General features: G+C 40.0%; 1 protein-coding gene across 1 annotated transcript; it reads left to right on the top strand.

The window, feature by feature from the left end:
• Positions 1-22: 22 nt before the first annotated feature.
• cyp11a1.2 (cytochrome P450 family 11 subfamily A member 1, tandem duplicate 2) lies at positions 23-3,502 on the top strand. Its single transcript, XM_072385219.1, has 9 exons — positions 23-507; positions 736-891; positions 1,019-1,218; positions 1,324-1,527; positions 1,670-1,830; positions 1,919-2,085; positions 2,293-2,371; positions 2,550-2,741; positions 2,820-3,502. Exons 1-9 carry the CDS (start codon positions 236-238, stop codon positions 2,940-2,942), a joined length of 1,554 nt encoding a protein of 517 aa, XP_072241320.1. The 5' UTR covers positions 23-235; the 3' UTR covers positions 2,943-3,502.
• Positions 3,503-21,166: the final 17,664 nt, after the last annotated feature.

The following is a 21,166-nucleotide window of genomic DNA, read 5'->3' as shown; positions in this document are numbered from 1 at the left end:
TGGTTGCAAGATTCCATTAAACAGTAGAGGATAGTCAGAAGCCACCCAGCAGTGTCATGATCAGACATATTGCACAACGATGTATTCTGCTAGGCTGGAGAGCCTTGACCCAGCACAGCAAGGGGGGCTGACTCTGTAGACCAGCCTCCTGCCTCCCTCTTTTGCTCGACATGTCCCTGGGAGAGCCAGAGTAGCTGTCGACGATAGAGCAGAGTGAGTGTTTTTTCTCGTCGAGATGGCCAGGTGGAGTGTGTGGCGCAGCCCTGCGACTCTAACCCTGTCCTGCGTAGAGGAGCTGACAAAATCAGGTGTGCGCTGCAGCAGCAGTATGCCGGTGATCCGACAGTCGTACTCGGAGAGCAGCAGCATCGTCAGGCCTTTTAACGAGATTCCTGGTCTGTGGAAGAATGGGGTGTTTAACTTGTACAACTTCTGGAAAATGGATGGCTTCAGAAACCTTCACCGCATCATGGTACACAACTTCAACACTTTTGGACCCATTTACAGGTAACGGGGGCAAGAAGGTTTAATACACATTAGATTTTAAAAAAAAAAGAAGAAAAAAGATTAGATTGTATGAGTCTGGTCATGAGACAAAACATAAATGACTGAATGATGTCACCAAAGGGGGGGAAAAAATAATAATCATTTCTTGTACTTCACAAGGTCTCATAATCTATAAATAGCCAGCTGATACTGCATGTTCACTCCTCCTCTTCTCTTTCTGGATGTCAGAGAGAAAATAGGCTATTATGAAAGCGTGAATATCATAAAACCAGAAGATGCTGCAATCCTGTTCAAAGCAGAGGGCCATTATCCTAAAAGGCTCAAAGTTGAGGCATGGACGTCATACAGAGACTACAGAAACCGCAAATATGGAGTTCTGCTGAAGTATGTGTAGTTTTTTTTGTCCTCTCCTACATGTGTCATTTCAGTTTTTTTCTCAGTGCTAACACACTATGAGGCAACCTGTCAGTTTATTGAGCAAGTTTTTAATGAACATGTAATCTGCGCTTAGGAATGGCGAAGACTGGAGATCAAACCGTGTGATTCTTAATAAGGAGGTGATTTCGCTGAAGATGTTGGAAAACTTTGTGCCTTTGCTGGACGACGTGGGCCAGGACTTTGTGACCAGAGTTCACAAAAAGATAGAGCGAAGTGGCCAGAACAAATGGACCACAGACCTCTCTCAAGAACTATTTAAATATGCACTTGAGTGTAAGACTTGTCCTTCTTAAAATTCATTTCACTTACTGTAGGTAGGAACTGTTTTCCCTCGCGTATTGTTCGTCTTTGTCTCATTGTTGAATGTGTCCTTCACAGCGGTGAGCTCGGTGTTGTACGGCGAGCGCCTGGGCTTGATGCTGGATTACATTGACCCTGAAGCTCAACACTTTATTGACTGCATCACCCTCATGTTCAAGACTACCTCACCCATGCTGTACATACCTCCTGGTCTGCTGAGGCAGGTAGGAGCAAAGGTGTGGCGGGACCACGTGGCGGCTTGGGATGGGATATTCAACCAAGGCAAGACAATGGGACAGCCAGGGTCAACACTGAAAGTTTTACAGTAGCTATTCATGTTATGTTAATTATAAATCCCATTCTCAATTTCATCCTATTATGGTATGATTTTATTGATTTGTTTTTCAATTCTTTGGTGCATCAGCGGATCGTTGCATCCAGAACATCTACAGGCAGTTGCGTCAGGAGACGGAGACGTCCAAGAAATACCCAGGAGTCCTTGCTAGCTTGCTCATGCTGGACAAGCTCTCCATTGAAGACATCAAGGCCAGTGTCACTGAGCTAATGGCTGGAGGAGTAGACACAGTGAGAAGAAGAAAAAATAAAAAAATGCACAGAGATTCTTCTTTCTAGACTTCTTTCCACTGATTTAAGACCACTTTGTGTCTCCTAGACCTCTATAACGCTCCTGTGGACATTGTATGAATTAGCCAGACACCCCAATCTCCAGGAGGAGCTGAGGGCAGAGGTGGCTGCAGCTCGTGCTGCAACCCAGGGAGACATGCAGGAGATGCTGAGGCGGATCCCTTTGGTCAAAGGGGCTCTGAAGGAAACACTGAGGTGCTCAAAGTGTTCAAAACATTTAATTGTGGAAATGCTACTGCAGAAAGGAAGGCTACACGTTATGGGAACTTAATCTAGTCGAACACACTCTGCAATGCAAAAAGCTATTTTTGACCCCAGAGAACAACAAGTACCGTAATATTTGTGATATATGACAGCTAATAAAGTTTCCTTTGATAAAACTATCTGACTTTCATACCTCAGGTTACATCCAGTGGCAGTGAGCTTGCAAAGATACACTGCAGAGGATATAATTATTCAAAACTACCACATCCCAGCTGGGGTAAGAGCAGTTAAACACATGACATATGCATATGTTTATTTAATTAAAATATCTAATCATGTTGATCTAATTATGCTTGTGTATTTAAGTTTTTTTTTAAAATTTTATTTAAATAAAAAACATTATTTGTACTAGTTTTACTGTTTTGTTTTTTTGTTGTGTGTGTTTTTGTGTTTAGACTCTGGTTCAGTTAGGACTGTATGCGATGGGCAGAGACCCCAAGGTTTTCTTCCGTCCGGAGCAGTACCAGCCCGCTCGCTGGCTGAGGTCGGAGACGCACTACTTCAAAAGCTTGGGCTTTGGCTTTGGCCCTCGTCAGTGTTTAGGACGCAGAATAGCTGAGACCGAGATGCAGATCTTCCTCATCCACGTGAGACACACTCTGTCTGTAATAACCACTTTCACCACATCACGTGGCACAAGTCTGCATCTTGTTTTCCTTTTGCAGATGCTGGAAAACTTCAGAGTGGAGAAGCAGCGCCTCGTGGAGGTGCAGAGTACCTTTGAGCTCATTCTCCTGCCAGACAAACCTATTATATTGACTTTGAAACCTCTGCATGCTAGTCAGTAACGTCAACCGTGGCAAAAATTTGTGGTAAGTTAAGATCATTTCAGTAGTCTTTTTAATCACACATAATTATGAAAGGCTTCACGAAGCACCACAGTTTTTAAACACCAAAAAAAAAAGAATCTAACCATAAATGGAGAGCAAGAGAAACAAAAAATTAGGAAAGAAAAACAAACTGGAGCATATCCCAGCTGTCATTGGGCGAGAGGTGGGGTGCGCCCTGGACAGGTCGCCAGTCCATCACAGGGGCCACACAGAGACAAACAGGACAAACAATCATGCACACTCACACTCGCCAACTCATTCAGCACTTTCAATTTCTCTGAGTGCTGGTTCCTCCTTTGTCTGAGGTGGACATGATACATATCAGTTTGAGATGTTCAGTAACTGAAGGATCAAATTTAGGCTGTTTTCTCAACTTCAGAGTTATGTGCAACTGTTTAGAGTGATTGATGGCTGCTCATCACGGTTGAATAAATCAGAGGCAGAAGAGGTAAACGTTATCTAAAAGTTGGATTTTCTTTGAGCGTATGAACTTTTCCTTTTTACTGTATAAAATTGTATTGAAGACATTTTTTTTCTTCTAATTGTTGGAAAAACTATTTAATCTTTAACTTTAATCATTTGATGCGATCTCGTGATATCTTAACCTTTGCGTGTCACTGTGTGTTGGTCTGCTGATGATCTGCACTGATCATCTTCTCTCTGTGTTTGCTATCTGCTACTTTCTCAATCCTCACAATAACCTACAAATTGGAAAGCACAGTTGTTAAGGAATTCATGCTAATTTGTTGTTTATGAAAAAAAAAAAATCATTCCCCGTTACAATAAGTGCAGAACAGACAGCATTTCCAGCTGTTCACCCCTCTCCTGCTGTTTAACAATAACCTCGAAAGCTGCCATCTTTGCAAGCTGATCCTGGTGATGCTGCAGATTCTCCTGTTGCTTCCTGTGGACTCTGAAGCTTTTGTAGATCATCTCACGGTCATACGTCTGCAGACATTACAGGAAATAAACTATATAACCACAGGATACAGATACCCTGAGTTATTTAAGTCCCATTTTTATGGTATGTGTTCGGTGTGTCTTCTGTCCCTGATTAGCTCCTTCTGCAGCCAAAGGATCCTGTTCCTCTGTGAGACAGTCTTACACTCGCTCTTGCCAGTTTGAGTCATTTGGACAGATTTTTATATGTTATATATGTTTTTTTTGTTTGTACATTAATTTGGGGAAAGGCAATCAACAACTATTCATATCTGTGATGTGAGTTAGAATTTGATCTATAATGTATGATGTTAGTTTCTATGACTATGACTCATCATACAGTTGAATAGACTGTATGATAAGTCAGTTTTGAAGTTCAGGCTTTGGAACAGTAATGCTCAGAAGACCCATCAATAAAGCTTTTGAAATCAAATGGACTTTTGGGAGATGGGAAATAAATCCAGTCCCTTCTCCTTAATGCTGTCAGACAGACCTTCAGGAACATCCTTTCAGTGAGGGTTACACGCTGGCCTTCAGGAGATAAGGGTTGTTATACGCACAGGGCTTATCAGTGTCCATGGCCTAAATGAGCTGCCTTATCACAAAACCGCACAGTCTGCTTGGGAATAGACCATCCCAAGGATTTGCAAACACACAGTGATACACTTTCTATGTAATAACTTTGTCTGCTAATGAAATGACCCCAGGTCCATAAAAAAACTGGAGGGATCTGGATCATTACATTGCTGAATCAACACATTACATCCAAATGTTTATGCTTTTACATGATTTTGTGCAAAGACTAAACTCTTGACGAATAAATTGTATGTAGCTGAGTATTTGGGAAAGGCAGTATTCTACTGTGGCTTACCTATCCACTCAGCAATCGCAGCCCCCGTCACAAGTTCGATATCCAAGTCATCCTGCAGAACTCGGCCAAGGCCCTGGTTCAGAGACGGATCACTGCCGAGCTTGCTGTTTTCTGCTTCCAACATCACCGTCCGTGTCCTCACTTTAATGATGTCTTCTTCACTCTCACTCATGGTGAATAATACTTTTCTATTTCCTGATGGGAAGATGTTGCCATTAAGTCTCACAAAAATTTGGAATACATCCTCTTTTTTTTTAAGCTTACGTGAGACACTCTGGGTGAATGAGGTGATTATTTTTTACTAATCAGTAGCACCTTGAAACTTTGCCAGCAGATTACTTGCTTTAAGACTGCAACTTTGAACAGATGTCCAAATGTACATACTGCAGCTATGTTCAAGGTTTCTCATTTTTTGTCAAATTCTTAGAATAAAAGATTTCATACAAATGGGATTTCAGTTGTGAGGCCTATTAGTCAGGCTTTTTAGACTATCGTAAAAATCAAACTGGACACTTTGCTGTCTCTGTGTAGATTAAACTCAAGTCGGGATTTGACAATATAAGAAGAAATTTAAGTTGAGAATATTGCCTTGAAAATAAATGCGATTATTTTCTAATGGAAACTGCTAATAACAGGAACAAACTAATAGATTCAGCAGTGAAAGACAATAGTTGTAATTCAAGTTTTGAGCAGTCTGCTGGTTAGATATACAAATCAGGTATTATCTGGTTGGGCATGCAATCGATGAACAAATATTTAAAAGACTAAACAGTGAAATACACACTTAAATATGTGTTTTGACATTTTCTTTGCGTTAGACTGAAAGTTGTAATGGAAATAACATTAAAGTAGAACAGTAGGTGAAAGAAAGTGGTTTGAGCTGTTGTCTCACCTTAAGGACAATCAAATCCCACTTCAACCTCCTTCAAGGTAACTAAACTGAGTGTTGGGACACTTCTCCGTCTCCTCTTCTCTGCATTGTTTTGAACTATAACATATGAATACCTGTAAATAAATTCCAGTGGCAACTGTCAGGCTGCCATTTTGTGCCAATAGTCACATAACTGTTACCAATAAGCCCCTTGGTGACAGTGGTTCTGTGTGATCACCACCACTAGATGTCTCTCAACTCCTTCCAAAAATGGAACACTCCAGGATGCAGTCGGCAGGACATGACCGCAATTCTTAAGCAGCATCCTAGCAGCATATTCCTTTTGCTTGGTTAGTTTTTGTTTTATTACCAGGCTCAGTGTCTCAGTAAGTGACCCCCCTTGGTTTCATATTAGTAAAAGCAGAAGCATGAGTCATTGGACATTGCTGGAAGCCAAAAGACAGTGTTATTCCCAGTAGTGAAATGTTCTTGTGATTGATTTTCTTTTAGGTTTGGGTGTCCTGTATTTATGACTCCAGCTTCTCATAATCGAAGGATACAACATCCAATCCGTAAAGGTCTTTTGCAAAGGGTGCTTTAATCAGGGATTATGGATAGATCATGCTTCTCAGAGTGCCCGGCTGTGAAAGTCCATATTCTGAACTGTAGATGCAAAACTCTTAATAATTTTAGGATCTTAGTAGCAAAAGAAAAACCAAGCATAATTTTACAAACGTTTTTTTCAGAGACTCTAAATAGTCTTTTCCCATTCCTCATATATTTCCTGTTTTTTAAGTTACAAAGATGTCCAGTCAGCATGGCTTCCAGCAGCCATGTTGTTATCACATCATTTCTCTGTACAAGGCATGCTTTTGTTCGTCTAGCGTTATCTATCTGCTCTTTGTTCCCTGCTCTGTCACATGTTCCACTATCATGTTGAATAGAGAGAACTGAATGGATACTGAGGGCAGGGTCCAGGAGTGTGTATGGGGGGTGTGACTTCGAGGGGATCCCAATCTTGAATGGTGTTGTTGCGACTCCCGTGGGACACAAGGGTGAAATTGAGCATCTAATTGAAAGGGCAGAGACGAGGTGACAATCATGACTATAGATGAGGTGGTGTCTCTGCAGGGGACCCCACAGGCGTGATTGGAAGGAAAGCTCCCAATGATGAGTCTGGAAAGTCCCTTTATGTGTCAGAAATAAGAAGGGGAGTCATTGTCTTTGCCTGTGAATACTGGAGTTTCCCCCCTGTCTCTATGTTTTGAAGACAAAGTGTCATGCATACAGTCAATTCAGGGCAATTGTTGGACAGGCAGAGAACAGATGGACTGAGACTTGAGAACGGGACATGAACTCAAGTTTTCCAAGTCTTATCATTATTTTGCATGTGCAGTGTTATTAAGCACTAATTCCTGCTCTTTCATGGAGTTGATACAGGCTGAGTGACTGAATGTCAGCTACTCTACAGTTATAACAATCTGAATATGAATGAAATTATAAAACAATCACAGGAAATGTCAAGATCTGCATAAACACCCTTAGATCAAGAGCCAGCCTCAATCAGCTCCTTGAGTGCAATCAGACTGAGAAATGTTAATCTATTTCACAATCCACCGTTTATATGTTTCTGCTTCAGTATAATGTCCCATCTCACCCACCTTCCCATATCATTGTTCACTAACTAAACCTGACATTGGGGGTTGCCTCACCGACTGATTGAACAGTTAGAGTATTGATCATGTCCATTCGCCTTACTTTGTAGGTCGTGATCTTTGCCACGTAGGGCTCATCCTCAAAGTCACACAGAGTAGGTCGGGAGCATGAGCACATTTGAAACAATTGTCTCATCAGAATAAATCTTTGTTACAGTCTGATGCTATGTACCATACCACTTGTGTGGATGATGCCCTGGACATGTATGGTTTATGTTGGACTTTGTAGCGTCTGCCCACCCAGCTGGTGCCTGCTGGTCCTGCTGGGCTGTGCTCGGAAGCTCACACTTCGCTCTGTTGAGGTGCAACTGCTTATCTGTCAGGCTTTTTGCCAGGGTATCATAAGGCGGGATATTGTATGTATTTCTTTAAAGCTGATAGGAAGATGTTGTTTGTCACTAGCAATATCAATGCCAGTATCAAACAAATGTTATTTATAATGCACATTTTTAATCTTGGGTGTGTTTAACTTCTTGAGAAATATATTGTTCACACCTTGTGACTTTTAGAAATTTTACTAGAGCTGTTGACTTGAGGACATGTTTCAGAAGTCTGTTACAGAACCAGCCGTAAACTATGGTTAATACAGGCTTGGGTACAGGTACAGGCTTTTACAGTATGCGTTTACATGGCACTATCCCGCCAGAATCCTGCATTAGACTGTTAGGGTTTATGTTATCAGATTTTATAACCATTTTTCTAATGGGAGTCAAAAGGATCAGATCTAAAAGGCTTGTTTGTGACAAGAGGAGGTGACAAAAGACTAACATAAAACTGACCAATGGCTCAAGGGTAACTACACAACAGAAACCTCAAGAGCTGTTAGGTGTAAAGAAATCCTACACAATTTCACAAACACACTTTTACATAATCTGAGACCTTTTATCCAAAAATATGTTAATACTCAATGTGGTGTGAGGCAGGCCTGTTCTAACTCTTTATCACTTGAATATAAATGTTATTACATCACTACACTACCCACTCTATCATAAGAGTGCTCTTATTCAATGACCCTGACATTCTGCAATAAATGTTGCATATACAATGTACACTTTCAATGGTTCTGGTTGCCAGGCAGCACAGTTTTAAAGAACAGCCATTATGTATGATCTTCCCACAGATTCTCCCAACAAAACAAATACCTCCACACTGCCAGAGGGATTTTGTCTTTTGTTAAGCTATCATCTGACAGGTAAAACAGACGGTGGATGTGAAAGTTGGGGCACGGGTATCAATCTACCAGTAATCACAACACAAGCCTCAGTAACTTTGGATTCTGTTGTGTACAAAATGCTACAAAAGGTTGTGTCTAATTCAGCTGAGCTCTCTCTCTCTCTCACACGCGCGCACACACACACACACACACACACACACACACACACACACACACACACACACACACACACACACACACACACACACACACACACACACACACACACACACACACACACACACACACACACACACACACACACACACACACACACACACACACACACACACACACACAAAAACATATCACACAATCAATTGTCATCTGGTGTTTTTTTAATAGAATTTTGAGCTTGTTTTGTATCATACTATAGTTTGTATTTGCACTCCATTTCTTTTTAAAGACCAATGCTGTACTTTTAACTTTAGCTCTACTCCTTCAGAATCTCATACATTTATGATACATTTGTTTTGCTTCCTTTGACACTGAAGAATTTGCTATATTCAGATTCTTGTGAAACATCTGTATTGTAAATATTACTTAATAACAATTTAAAAAATGTACATCAACAGTGTTAGTTGCTGTGTTTGGTTATAAGTGCTACTTTATTAGTAGTAGTTTGTGTTGTTAGTTGCAGGTAAATATAGTGGTTGATATAGTTGCTGTGAGCATTTGATTGAAATGTCCTCTTAAAACACAGTTATTGGAGCTACACTCCTGATTTTTAGCTCCAACTGCTCTGTTGTATTACAGCAGTAGGAAAGCAATATCGAACTTTATATTTATACCAGGAAGCAATGTGTAACAATCAATAGAATTAAGGTGGGGGTTCCTTTTCCATAAATACCAGCCCTCAGATGAATTATTGCTCAGCCTGAATAGGCAGATTGATGGAAACTAGGTAATGATTTTTGAGTAACATGCTGCACAGCACCTGTGGCACCCTCAGTGCATTTTATTACCAATTTCACTCAGTGTATCACCTCTGAGTTCAAATCTCTGACATGGTATAAAAGTAATGTTTCTTTTCAGAGTAAAGACAAAAGGGGGATTTTTGATCAAACAAAATAAAAATAAACAGTTGAGTTGAAATATTTCTCCAACTTAAATTACGAGTTGGCAGAATGATCATTCATATTAATGACAGTCATTTTTTAAAATCATCTTTTAATATATTAAAGAACATTTATGGAGACAGTTTGACTATAGAATGACAAAATCCAAAAAACTGACGTATCTGTCATCATAAATGTCACACGAACTGATCACCTTTAAGTAACTCTCTGGCCTCTGTTCTGCACTATGTGAAATGTGTTGTAAATAAAGTTGACTTGATCATTAAATGTGTGCTTTTATACATAATCATATGTAAATATAGTTGGAACCATCAATAATTGTGGATCAATATCTCTACTGCTTTGCCTGCTCATTATCAGTGAAGGCTGAGATAGATAATTATTGACACATGATCTGATTCAGACTTAATAGTACTAATGGTACGGAGGAAGAGCTCTCCATGAGATAAGACTACAATACCACACCACTCACTTCACAATCCTCCTCTCTGCATTCTCTGTGAAAAACTGTCATGTTGTTTACACATACATATAGTGTTGAATATGGATGAGAGGGAAAGTAAACAAAGCATTTCTTAAAAAGAGTGCATTTACAAATTAATTACAAATTGAAACAAATTTTAAACTCATAACCAGGTGCACGCGCTGTAGCTTAAAATATAAATCCTGCTCTGTTGAGTTTTTACAGAAATATTTGCCTAAATGGCTGCTTTAATTCATGATAAATAATTCACTGGATGCTCTCAGCTATGTGCTCTGCTTGAAGACATAATCTCCTCTAATCCAACAAGGGAAAACCTGTACAAGTGAAAACACTTCCAGCACAGTTAAATATCACATTATCATGCATGAGTTTGCTTGACAAATTTACAAAATCCTCAATACAAAATAATTCATATTCACATGTTGTGCTTGGCAGTCACAGCTCGTGCTCAGAAAGCCTCTGACCCCGTTATATATGATCTCTGGAGGTTTGAATGAGGGGCGGGTGGGGGGCTGTCTCAGTGACACAGTGTTGGTCTGTGGTCTGGGTTTCTGTGACATCATAAGAATTCAGCACACAGGAGTGACAGCTCTGAGTCTGCTGCTGCACATAGCTTCAATTAGTCTTCCAGAGCAAGCTAGCTCCTAGGAGCTTTCTCCATCGCCATTGCCTCCACCTTTCCCATCAGTCCTTCATCTGACCCACACTTTACTGTTCTTCCCGTATCCCCCCCCCCCACATCTGACCTCACCATCTTCTCAAAGTCATCCTCCTACAGCAGCCTCTTTTGCCACCATCTACACATGCCAAGCAGAAATACTTGTAGTGCGCTGATGGACATATAAAAAGGATGTGAAAAAAATATATATATAGAAAAGGAGATGCACTGACTTACATTGTTGGACTCTCAGTTATTATAGGAATTCAGACCAGCTGTTTGGGTTGTTCAGTTTCTCTTCTTTATGTATACAACTGCTTTTATTTGAAGAATTGATGAAAATAGATACAAAAAAAAAGCAGCATAGTTTTTTTGTACGGTTTTCATCCAGTGGTAGAAGGTTAAGAAGGTTAATAATAATGGTGATAGAGGACTGTATGAAAAATAGTGATGATTTCCAGTAGTAATCTACAATAATAGATTATTGTCCACATTGATGAGGATAAACATTTGAGAAAGAAATGACAAAATGGATTGAATTTAACAGAATTTTAAAAAAAAATTCCTTCGATGAAACAAACCGTTACATTTCCGTCACACTGACACTGAGCTGCATATTACACATCAAACAATTCAAGACTTCATTAACCACAGCAATAAATTGAATATGGTAAAATTTACATTTCAGTTCTAATCCAGTCAAATTAGTCATGATTAGGCTTTATGAGCAATAGCACAGTAATACTAAATTAGGAAACATTGACATTAGGCAATTGTGGCAAATGTGGCCTCCAAAAATTTAATTACAGAGCTCCCCAGAGAAAATAACATTTTGCTCTGTATGTAATCGGATCTGTGCCCTGTCAGCAGAATGGAATCAAATCTGCAGTGAGCTGTTATGTGGGTATAAAGGTTTTTAAAACACCAATATGGAGAGCGATGGGGAGAGCGGTGTGTGTCAAGGACAGCACACGGATTTGATTCAAGGACGCTTAAGGCTGACAGCCAATGCTGATCCCTGCCAGGTTTAAAGTGAGTGCAAAGCCAAGGATCGTCTATAAATCAACGTATGTCAATTACTTTTAGACTGCCGTGAGGATGATTAACAAAAGAGATGACACACGGTCGACTCTGACCATAATAACTTGTGAGCACATACAAAAAAACGTGATGAATATTAAGATAACAAGTTAAATCTTGAAGTAGTTGTAATGATATGGGGTATGGAAGCTTAGAAAGTATAACTTATGCTTTGTTATTAAAAAGAGAAAATGAAGTTATTTTGAAGGACTTTTAAATAATTAGCACGACAAGTTAAGCCATACTTCATATAGTCCAGTTGAAACTGGAGTAGAGAACTACATGAGATGTCATTATGTGACCTTAATGTAGACCTCCAAAGTGATATCAAGTTTGTAAACTTTTTACTGCAACAGAATCAGGGGCAAAGACAAGCTATCTGTGATTTAGGGTTAGACAGGAAATACAGAATTTTCAACCTTTTTGGGATGAATATGAGATTTGTATAAATGTAGTGTAAATAGTGAAAATATTTACTACCGTTTTTCTCCTTCTGTATAAGGAAGTATAAAATGCAAACGTCAAAGGAAAGAACATGTTTACTGCACTTGTTAAAACTGGGTAATTAAGATTGTGTGTGGGGCTGTGAACAAACAAAAACAGAATTAGTCTGAAAAAAAGTATTTCTAACTATAATACTGTGACAAAAATATTGTTTTTCTCTGAATTTCTTGATTCTTATCAAACATCTATACCCGCCCTTGAGCCTTGCCCAGTTCAGGCTGGTATCCAGGCTGCCGTCAGACACACCGCAGCAAGCGTCAGTGACTGCTTTTCCCTAAAGGCTCCACATGACCTTTCCAAAATGCTATACAACCAAAGCTAAATGACTAACATGGTGGTTGACATTTACCGAAGCCAGCATGGTGTTGAATAGTGTAACGAAACATCAAAATGCTAATGTTGGTTTCACCCAGAAGGACCCCAACATTACTGATGGGGAGGGTTATATAAATCAGTGTCTTGAACAATTAATTTTTGGAAGGTTTTGCAAACAGTCTATGGCAAATAAGGACATTGAGTCACATCATAACTAAAAAAAAAAAATCCAATTAGGTAAAACATCTTTGTTTAAAATTAGAGGCGCACAATGTCCTGTCTGCAGCTGTGAAAAGGCCATGAAGAATGAGAGGGCAGTAGGCGTAACTGTTATGTGATGCATCATTCACTTTTTGGCAGGGCTGTCACTGGGACTGAATTCACACGAGAAGGCGAATGATGTAATGATGTCAACGCCCGTACACAAACCCTTCCCTGAAAACACGGGTCTGAGGTCAGCCTGTCAACGAATGCAATTAAAGCTTTAGAGGTAAACACTGACTGCCAGCCCAGATCCTATCACGAGATGAATATTTTGAGAACACTTTGTTTCAGGAAACCAGCGACCTTGTGTCCCATGAGAGCACAGGCTGGTGGAGTAACTGTCATGTATGAGAGGGGTCAGTGGATCCGAATGATGACCACATAAATGTTCCCATTCAGCATGTACATTATTGCCTTGGACAAAGATATTTAGAGTGCGGTTTCGTTTGCAAGCACCAGTCAAAGCCTCAATGTAACTGTGTAAAAGACCATTTATCACGTGTAGAGGAAATAATGCCATTAGCTAGAGGTCCATCAGAGGGTTAAAGACTATATTAGCCTCATATTGACCAAGGCCAACAAAGGCAAAAGCTCTGACTATATAATTTGCATGTCCAAAATGAGAACAGAGCACACTGCAGACACATTAACCCCTCAACCTTTTTTGTGCAGGATGTTGCTCTAATCTTTATTGAGTAGGCTGGGCTATTCAGAAAGGTTTTGTGATGGACAGTGTCGCATGAATGGACTGATGATGGGGGCCATTAACTGGAGCTGAGCTGATACAAGACGGGCAAGACAATGGCTGACATGGCTGGAACAGCTTAATTGTGAAGCAGCAGCAGCCAGCCTGTGTTCAAAAGTGATTGTGAGGTTCCACATTTAGCTGAGGTGGGAATATGAGAACAGCTCTAAACCTGCTATACACAGCTGTGGTGTATAGATACAGGCACTTCAAACAGAGCAGCCCAACCCAACCTGCACAGCAGACAGAGGCTGCAGAGCTCCCTGCATCCCCATTCCTCTCTTATCGGAGGAAAACAGGAAAATGAGGTAAACAACTGAGAAATTAGCAATTAATAAGACTAGCGAACAGTGTGTTTTTGACTGCTGTCTGCTGCAAGCACTGCGTGCAGAGTTTGGGCATCACAGTTCACAATAATACCTTGTGAGCTATGCCAAACTTGAAATGTTTACTTGAGCTGTGATTTATTATATTTCAGTGTCAGATTATATTTGACAAACACTGATTATGAGGCTTTCGGTTGGCTCTGTGTGGTAAAAATTACATGTGCTTTGACCTCCTACATAAGAGAGCCTTGGCTTGTGGTGAACCCCGATATTCAAGGTCTGTCGAACACTCGGCTCTTGTATTTAGAGTCAGACTGAACCACCCACTTTCATGATCTGCTGTTTCACACACACCTCAGTCGCTCTATTCTGTCTTTCTGCTTTTGTCTGTCAAGGCCATCTTCACCTCAGTTTCTCATTTATTTCACTCAAAGACTTGCACATGCTAGGCTATGTCCAACGCCTACTGCCCTTATTAATTACATCATATTTTGCAATTTCTCTATTGAATAAAGCAATATCTGTTTCTGCATTCTTGTTCAGATTGCACATAAAGATGGAAAATTACAACAGCATGACTGAACAGCCTTTACTACAGAAGAGAGAAGTCAAAGCTGGAGTCAGTCATAACGAGAATGACTATTGAACATAAGAAAAGCTTTTAGAAATTTGAATTAAAGTAGCTGGAATTGCTTTCTACACACCGACTGTGACTGGAATGCTAAATACTCTAAACCAAATGTGTGTCATGCATAAGACACCACACAGTGCTAAAACAAAGCCACTAGATGTCACTGTGGCCACATTTCATCTCCACTCAGCTGATCGACGACTCTAACCTCGAAGTGTACCAAGAAGCAAGAGACTGCCACTGAAATGGGATGCTGTTGCTGCTGTTTCTTAACTGCACAGCTGCAATGTGCGGAAAGTGTCTGTAAAGCTATTACTATTCAGGACCAGTTCTACTCATCCCGGCCTTTCTCCCTGCAATGCTCTCAAACCACAACAGTGCCCAGCGGCGGAGGGTGGTGGGGTGGTGGGGGCTTAGAAATGACTGTACACTGTAGCTTTGCCGGAGCGGGACTGCATATATTATGATTGTCTGAATCCAAGGTCCTGCCTGTAGGGACTATCGCAATCCTGCCAATAAAAAATACATAAAACATTTCACACACGCTTGCCGTTATTATCGTCACAATTGCAGTCATGGTAATGCACAGAAAACAATATGACGCTTCAAAGTGATAAAAACATTTATTTCAGCCACAAACAGATGATTATGGTGAAAAAAATATCAAGTGATAAAACTAAAAGAGGGAAAATAAAGCAATACGCCTCTGTAAAGGTAAAGTGGAAGACCCACCTGACTGCATATCAGGCTTTTGTTTGTTCTGACGGATGGGAGGAAAAAGTAATCCGATTCTTTTTGGAGCAGCCATTGCACAAAATCAATAACGTATAAGGAAGCCTGATGAATTTGAAATCTGTACTCAGAGTGGTTATTGATCAGTCTAAGTCAAAAGACTTTTGAAAGCCAATGTGCATTTGTAATCAATATGTATTTTAAAGAACTACTATTATAAATCTACCACAAATCACAAATGCCTGTAATGAACATAAGTAACATGAACAGCTACACAGTGATAATATATATATATAATAAGAAGAAATACGGCATCTCTAATATTCAGATACATTTCATACAACACTGAGCACTGAAGCCTGAGAGCAGGACCTGCCGACAGCTTGGATGGGCGTGGTGCTCTTCCTTGAGAAGTTGTAACAATGAATATGAGATAGCATATAGACATTAAAGATCTTCAATACAATCACAGTTGGTGCATCAAGACCTGCAATTTGACCTATTAGCATTTAAATACTGACATCAAACAAGAATGTAAATGGTATAAAGAAAACGCAATCCTGTATCAGTTTGCAGTGGTTGTGTTACCTTGTTATGCTTGAAATGAAGAGATATAGAGCCTGACTCCACCTCAGACACAGCCTGCCTCATGAGATTGAAAGTATCTCAGTCCAGTCTTCCTGTGTCTCATCAACATGAGAGCTGTGTGCTGGAAGGTACTCTCCATACTCCTTTCTAATATCATTAGGGGCGGATATGCATCGCCTGGACAAAACCAGCAGCTCCCTACAATTACATTTTAGCCTTGCATATCTGGTCCAAGTTCATTGCAATAGTGCTTTCCTGGCAGGACTTAATCATTGAGTTATAGGCTGGAAGCAAAAACAAAAAGTCATCATTTGGATTTCGAGAGCCCTGAGATTTGTTAAAATGAGGATCAAAACTGAGGATTGAAGTGACCATTTTGTCTGCCAAAAATTCAAGAAACATGTATTTTCAGTGTTGCTACTAGCTCATGCCTTTTAACAGGTGTAGTACTGTGAAAGAATCAGCATTGTTAACTGGTGGGGAATTATCTCCATGCTTTGATAGAAAATAACACAGCTTTGTTTCTGAGTTATGCACTCTATTTGATACCCAACAAGCGAGGACCAGATCAAAGTTTAAAAGTTTAGCTACAGCATCAGTGGTATGTTTATGTAAACAGAAATAGTACATGACATTTATGGAAATCAGCTCAGCCAACAGGATGAGGCTGCACGTTTCTCAGAGACAGGGCCACGCCAGACCCTGGTCCATCTCTTTCAATTTAGATATTGGCTTGCAAATTGTCCTTCATTAACCAGGCATCTGGAAACCATCTAACAAGCAGAATTTTCCAGGAAGCACAACTTCAATATGTCTCACTAAATCATGGGGGCTGAAATGCATGTGCATGCAAACCACGTGGTTGAGGAAGAAGGAATAGTCACTCAGGATATCTAAGACACTAAACTATGCGCAGTCACACAGCACTGTCTTCTCTGGTTTAACATTTGTTTTGTCTGCTTGTGTGAGCCACCTGCCCGCTGACATGTGAATAATAAAGTTTGGATGTTACTTACAAATAGAGATTAGATGGGCTATTGCACGTTCTGCTCCCTTTGATAGGGAAAACTCCTCCTATACAAGACTAGAATGGAATTTATGGCACTGAGGAGTCTAGCACATCAGTCTTTAACTTCAGTAAAGGATTGTAGAGATATCTGCTGCAGAGATGCTGCAGTGATCATGTGCCTTTCCATCCAGCAGCAGGCAACCAGTTGAAGGAGCCCCCGGTGCTGTCCATGGTGCTGAGGAGAACAAAAGCATCAAAGCTGAAGCTCTCCTCCTCAGTCCTCTCATATGGGGAGGGGCTGAGCTGTGAAGAGGGAGGCACCATGTGCATTTGATTCAATTAGGCAGTCTGTGAGGCCTCCCTTGGGATCCGCCTGCAACGAGAGGAGCTGGAAGCCTGTCTAACAAAGACGTTTAACCCACCCCTTTACCCACACTGAATCCACCTCATTAGTCAGCTGAGTGAGTGTTGATCATCTCAAACAGTGTCTTCACTAGTATGAGGGGGGACAGATCTTCTGACTGGCTGGCTAAAGTGAGGACACATGATAAAAAAAACATACTGTCTCTTTGTTTAAATGCTCACTGCCTGGTAAGTATTTGCTCTGCAAACTCACATACTGATGGGGTAAGAACACATACACTGTATGAGTATGGCTGATATGTTATGATTTAAAAACAATTTGCTGTAAAAGTAATCATCCAGTTCAGTTATCATTGAACAGGGCTTGACACTGGAATTCAGAGTGAGAAACTTAACTGGTTGCAATATCTCGGTCAGTCCAAGCCGTGTGACAGCATCAATAAAAGTCATATCGCTTCGCAGACATCTGTTATATCCGCTGCCTGACTCACACCACTGAAAGTCCTGTGTGTTCAAAGCTCCTTCTGTATCACAGAAAATAAGCAGAGCAGTTAGCTTTTTTGAAATGTCAGTCTGATAACTGCAATCTGGCCACATTAGTATGCATTTTACGTTTTGTGAGTCTTTTCAAACAAAGCAGATGTGTGGCACTGTACTTGCACGTTGTCAGAGTTGCTTAGAAGCAATGAGGGAAATTTCGAAAGAATTAAAAAAAGAAAAGATCTGGTTGACCTGCTTTAATCAAGGCCACACTGTGTCTGTCAACAACAATCTGCTCAAAGATCATTATGTGAAGATGTGAAACATGACAAGCAGATAAAAACACATTGATGCTCCCACTGATGTCACAGGTGTAATACAGGCTAGATATTAAGCTTGAAGGGTTGGATGGGGTGTCTCAGATATTGTTTGGACCATCAGGGGGCTTTTTAATAAAAAAAAATGCATTAACCACCATGAAATAAATCAAATTACCTTTCAATCCATTTCTTTTTATTATCATAAATAACTATCAATGTGCCATTGTCATCACAAACAAACCTATGCACTGATGTGTTCATGTGCACTCACATCCAGCAACACCAGCCGATCAGGCGGCAGTCTGACAGTCACACCTGCTGTGCTCTGGGAGCACTTGGCTGTTTTAGCAATCATTGCCATCATAGGAACCAGAGATAATTACACAGCTTCCACCCACCAGACTGGCCTGCGCGTACTAAAACCGTATTGCGCCAGCGCAGCAATAACACTTGTCTAAATGAATGCACAGCACTTTACTGCACAACTGACAGCACCCATTCATTCTGCCATCCAACTGGAAAGAAAAAAACAAATTAATTGGACACTTAAAGCCCCCACCTCTGTGAATAATATATCACCACACCCTGAATTCGAAGCCCTCGCCCCCCAAAATCACAATCATCTTTCTGCCCTCTTTTAATGACTCCTATGTTTCGGTAACACATCAGTGAAAGAGTCCTCCATCAAATAAGACTTTCAGATTTATACAGAAAGATAAATCACTGGTGTTTGATCTCAATCTGCTCTCATAAAAGCAGCCATTTATCTTGTGGAAGTATTAAATTTGTTTAAAGCAAGCACATATTCACAGCGTTCTCTATTTAATGCAGTGGAAAAACTCCATCTGTCAAACTAGCACAATATTACATTTGTACATTAAACTAAAGTTTCATCTTTCCTTTGAGTCTGTACCAAGTTCATGCTTCATTTATTGTTATCCTGAATCTCTTTGTTCACTTCACACAGTCCAGTATATGGTTTGGGCATCAGAATAACAGCTCTCAAACAATTATCACTGGCTGCACCCAGAACCCAGTAACACCTCTGCTCCTCCCCTTGGGGAGAACAGACATTGGGCTTCACACTCTCTTGTGCCCCATTATATTTATGCAAATGAGAATTAAGTCAGAGGAAATCAGGGGGCATACTTTCCTGTTAGTGCTAATTAGCTATGAATGAGATATTGTATACATTATGTATGAAGACCCCATCTATGCAGCTGTAAATTCTGACCTTGAGCACAAGACCAAAAACTGTTGACTGTGGCAAATTCTGTGCACAGACGTGAATATAATCTTTACATTTATTACGTAGGGACATGATGCTTATAAGTATAGCACAAAAGAGAGCCATTCTGGATGCACGGAGATCTATTAATATCATATGGCCACAGCTTGAAAATAAATCGGGACACATGAAGGAGCCTAACAGGAGGGAGGCAGACTGGGCACATATATGGTGAAACATCCCATCCAAGATTGCCACTCTGCTCCTGAGAGCTAGTAAATGGCATTTCCTCGGATCCCATAAAAGAGGCTGCTTTATGATAACAATGTTGAGAAGGTAATTATCAAAGAGCTATAAAGTATGTTTAATACTCTCTCCAGTCAAGTGGCGTGCATATATATTTTTAGAAACTGAGCTAGTGAAGTCTGTGCCTCAACAACTATCCACATGTGAGGAAAATATTTAAATGAAATATGATTTGGCTCGCCTAAATTTAAAGTACAGAATTAAAAACATGATAAACACAAATGAACCAGTGTTGAAAACTCAAGATTATTTCTATGAAATTCATTGGGAGTATCAGAAGTGCTCTCATGAAAATAATTATTCCAGACAACATTTGCCAAAGATCTTCAAATGTGTTTTTTAACTTTGTTTTGTAACATTTTAATATAAATGTTCAATAAATCTTGCTTCCAGGTGGTGATTTCAGCCTCTACCAAGCACTGAATCAAGTGGAGTTCCATGGGTGAAAAGACCAAAGTATGGTTTAAAAAAATAAAAAATATGGACAGTTTTAAACTGACCTGTGCTGATTTCTGACCAAAATCCCATAAAAAAAAAAACATTTTTGCAACTGCAAATAACTGTATCTGGGCTACATTTTGTTTTTGTATTTCATAGCGTAGATATTCACTATATGAAAGCTTTTCTTGTTTCCTTTAGTTCTTCAATGAATTTGGAGATTTTATCAAAATATTCCTATTTGATATAGTTGGGGCCATTTGCATTTATTTCTAAAGAAAAGGGATTTAAATTCTAATAGATACTGTTTAGATACATTTGACAACTAAGTAACATTCATACGGTTGCTTATGAGCACAGTGCTTTATATTTGCATTACATCTCTGTAACAAGAGGAAACAAGTGATACTAAGAATAGTTGTCATGGCAATAAATCTAAACGATAACCTTTCTGTGCCAACTATAACAAACTCTGAAAAAGTATTACAAGTCAAGCGTAAGCCATCAAACAACTCTTATATCCAGAGCAGTAACTTTTCTTCCTCTCTACTTTTTTGTAGCGGATGAACATGTGAGGACCTGGTCAGCCTGGTTTCCGACATCAACTTCCTGTTCTGCTTTTAATGGAGCTGCATGAACAGCAGTGCTTTTTCAATAGATTTGCATGTTACCAGACTGTATAAATATTCCTGCTCAAGCACCTGTATTTCCTCACTTTCTCTCCCAACATGTTTAGTCCTCATATTACCAGTGATTCATTTAGTAGTAAAGTATCAGAACATTAGCTCTTGTAAACATGGAACAGCAGTCAGGTTCCAGAAAACAAAAGCTGTGTGTCTGCTCAGGCTCTAGAGGGAAAAACAAAAATAAACCTGGGAGACCTGCAGCAAGCACAGGGGAGGAGTACAGCAACACAACAAAGACAAAGAGAGCTTTGAGGAAATGATCTGCATTTGTGAAAAATATAAAAATATTCTGAATTCACTTTTAGTCTACTGTATACAACACACAGCTTGTCCCTGG

This window comes from Leuresthes tenuis, unplaced genomic scaffold (assembly GCF_036924035.1).
Source record: "Leuresthes tenuis unplaced genomic scaffold, fLeuTen1.0.hap1 SCAF_5, whole genome shotgun sequence".
NCBI classification, from domain to species: Eukaryota; Metazoa; Chordata; class Actinopteri; order Atheriniformes; family Atherinopsidae; genus Leuresthes; species Leuresthes tenuis.
Note: the sequence above shows the minus strand (reverse complement) of the source record. Positions and strands in the feature narration are given on the sequence as shown.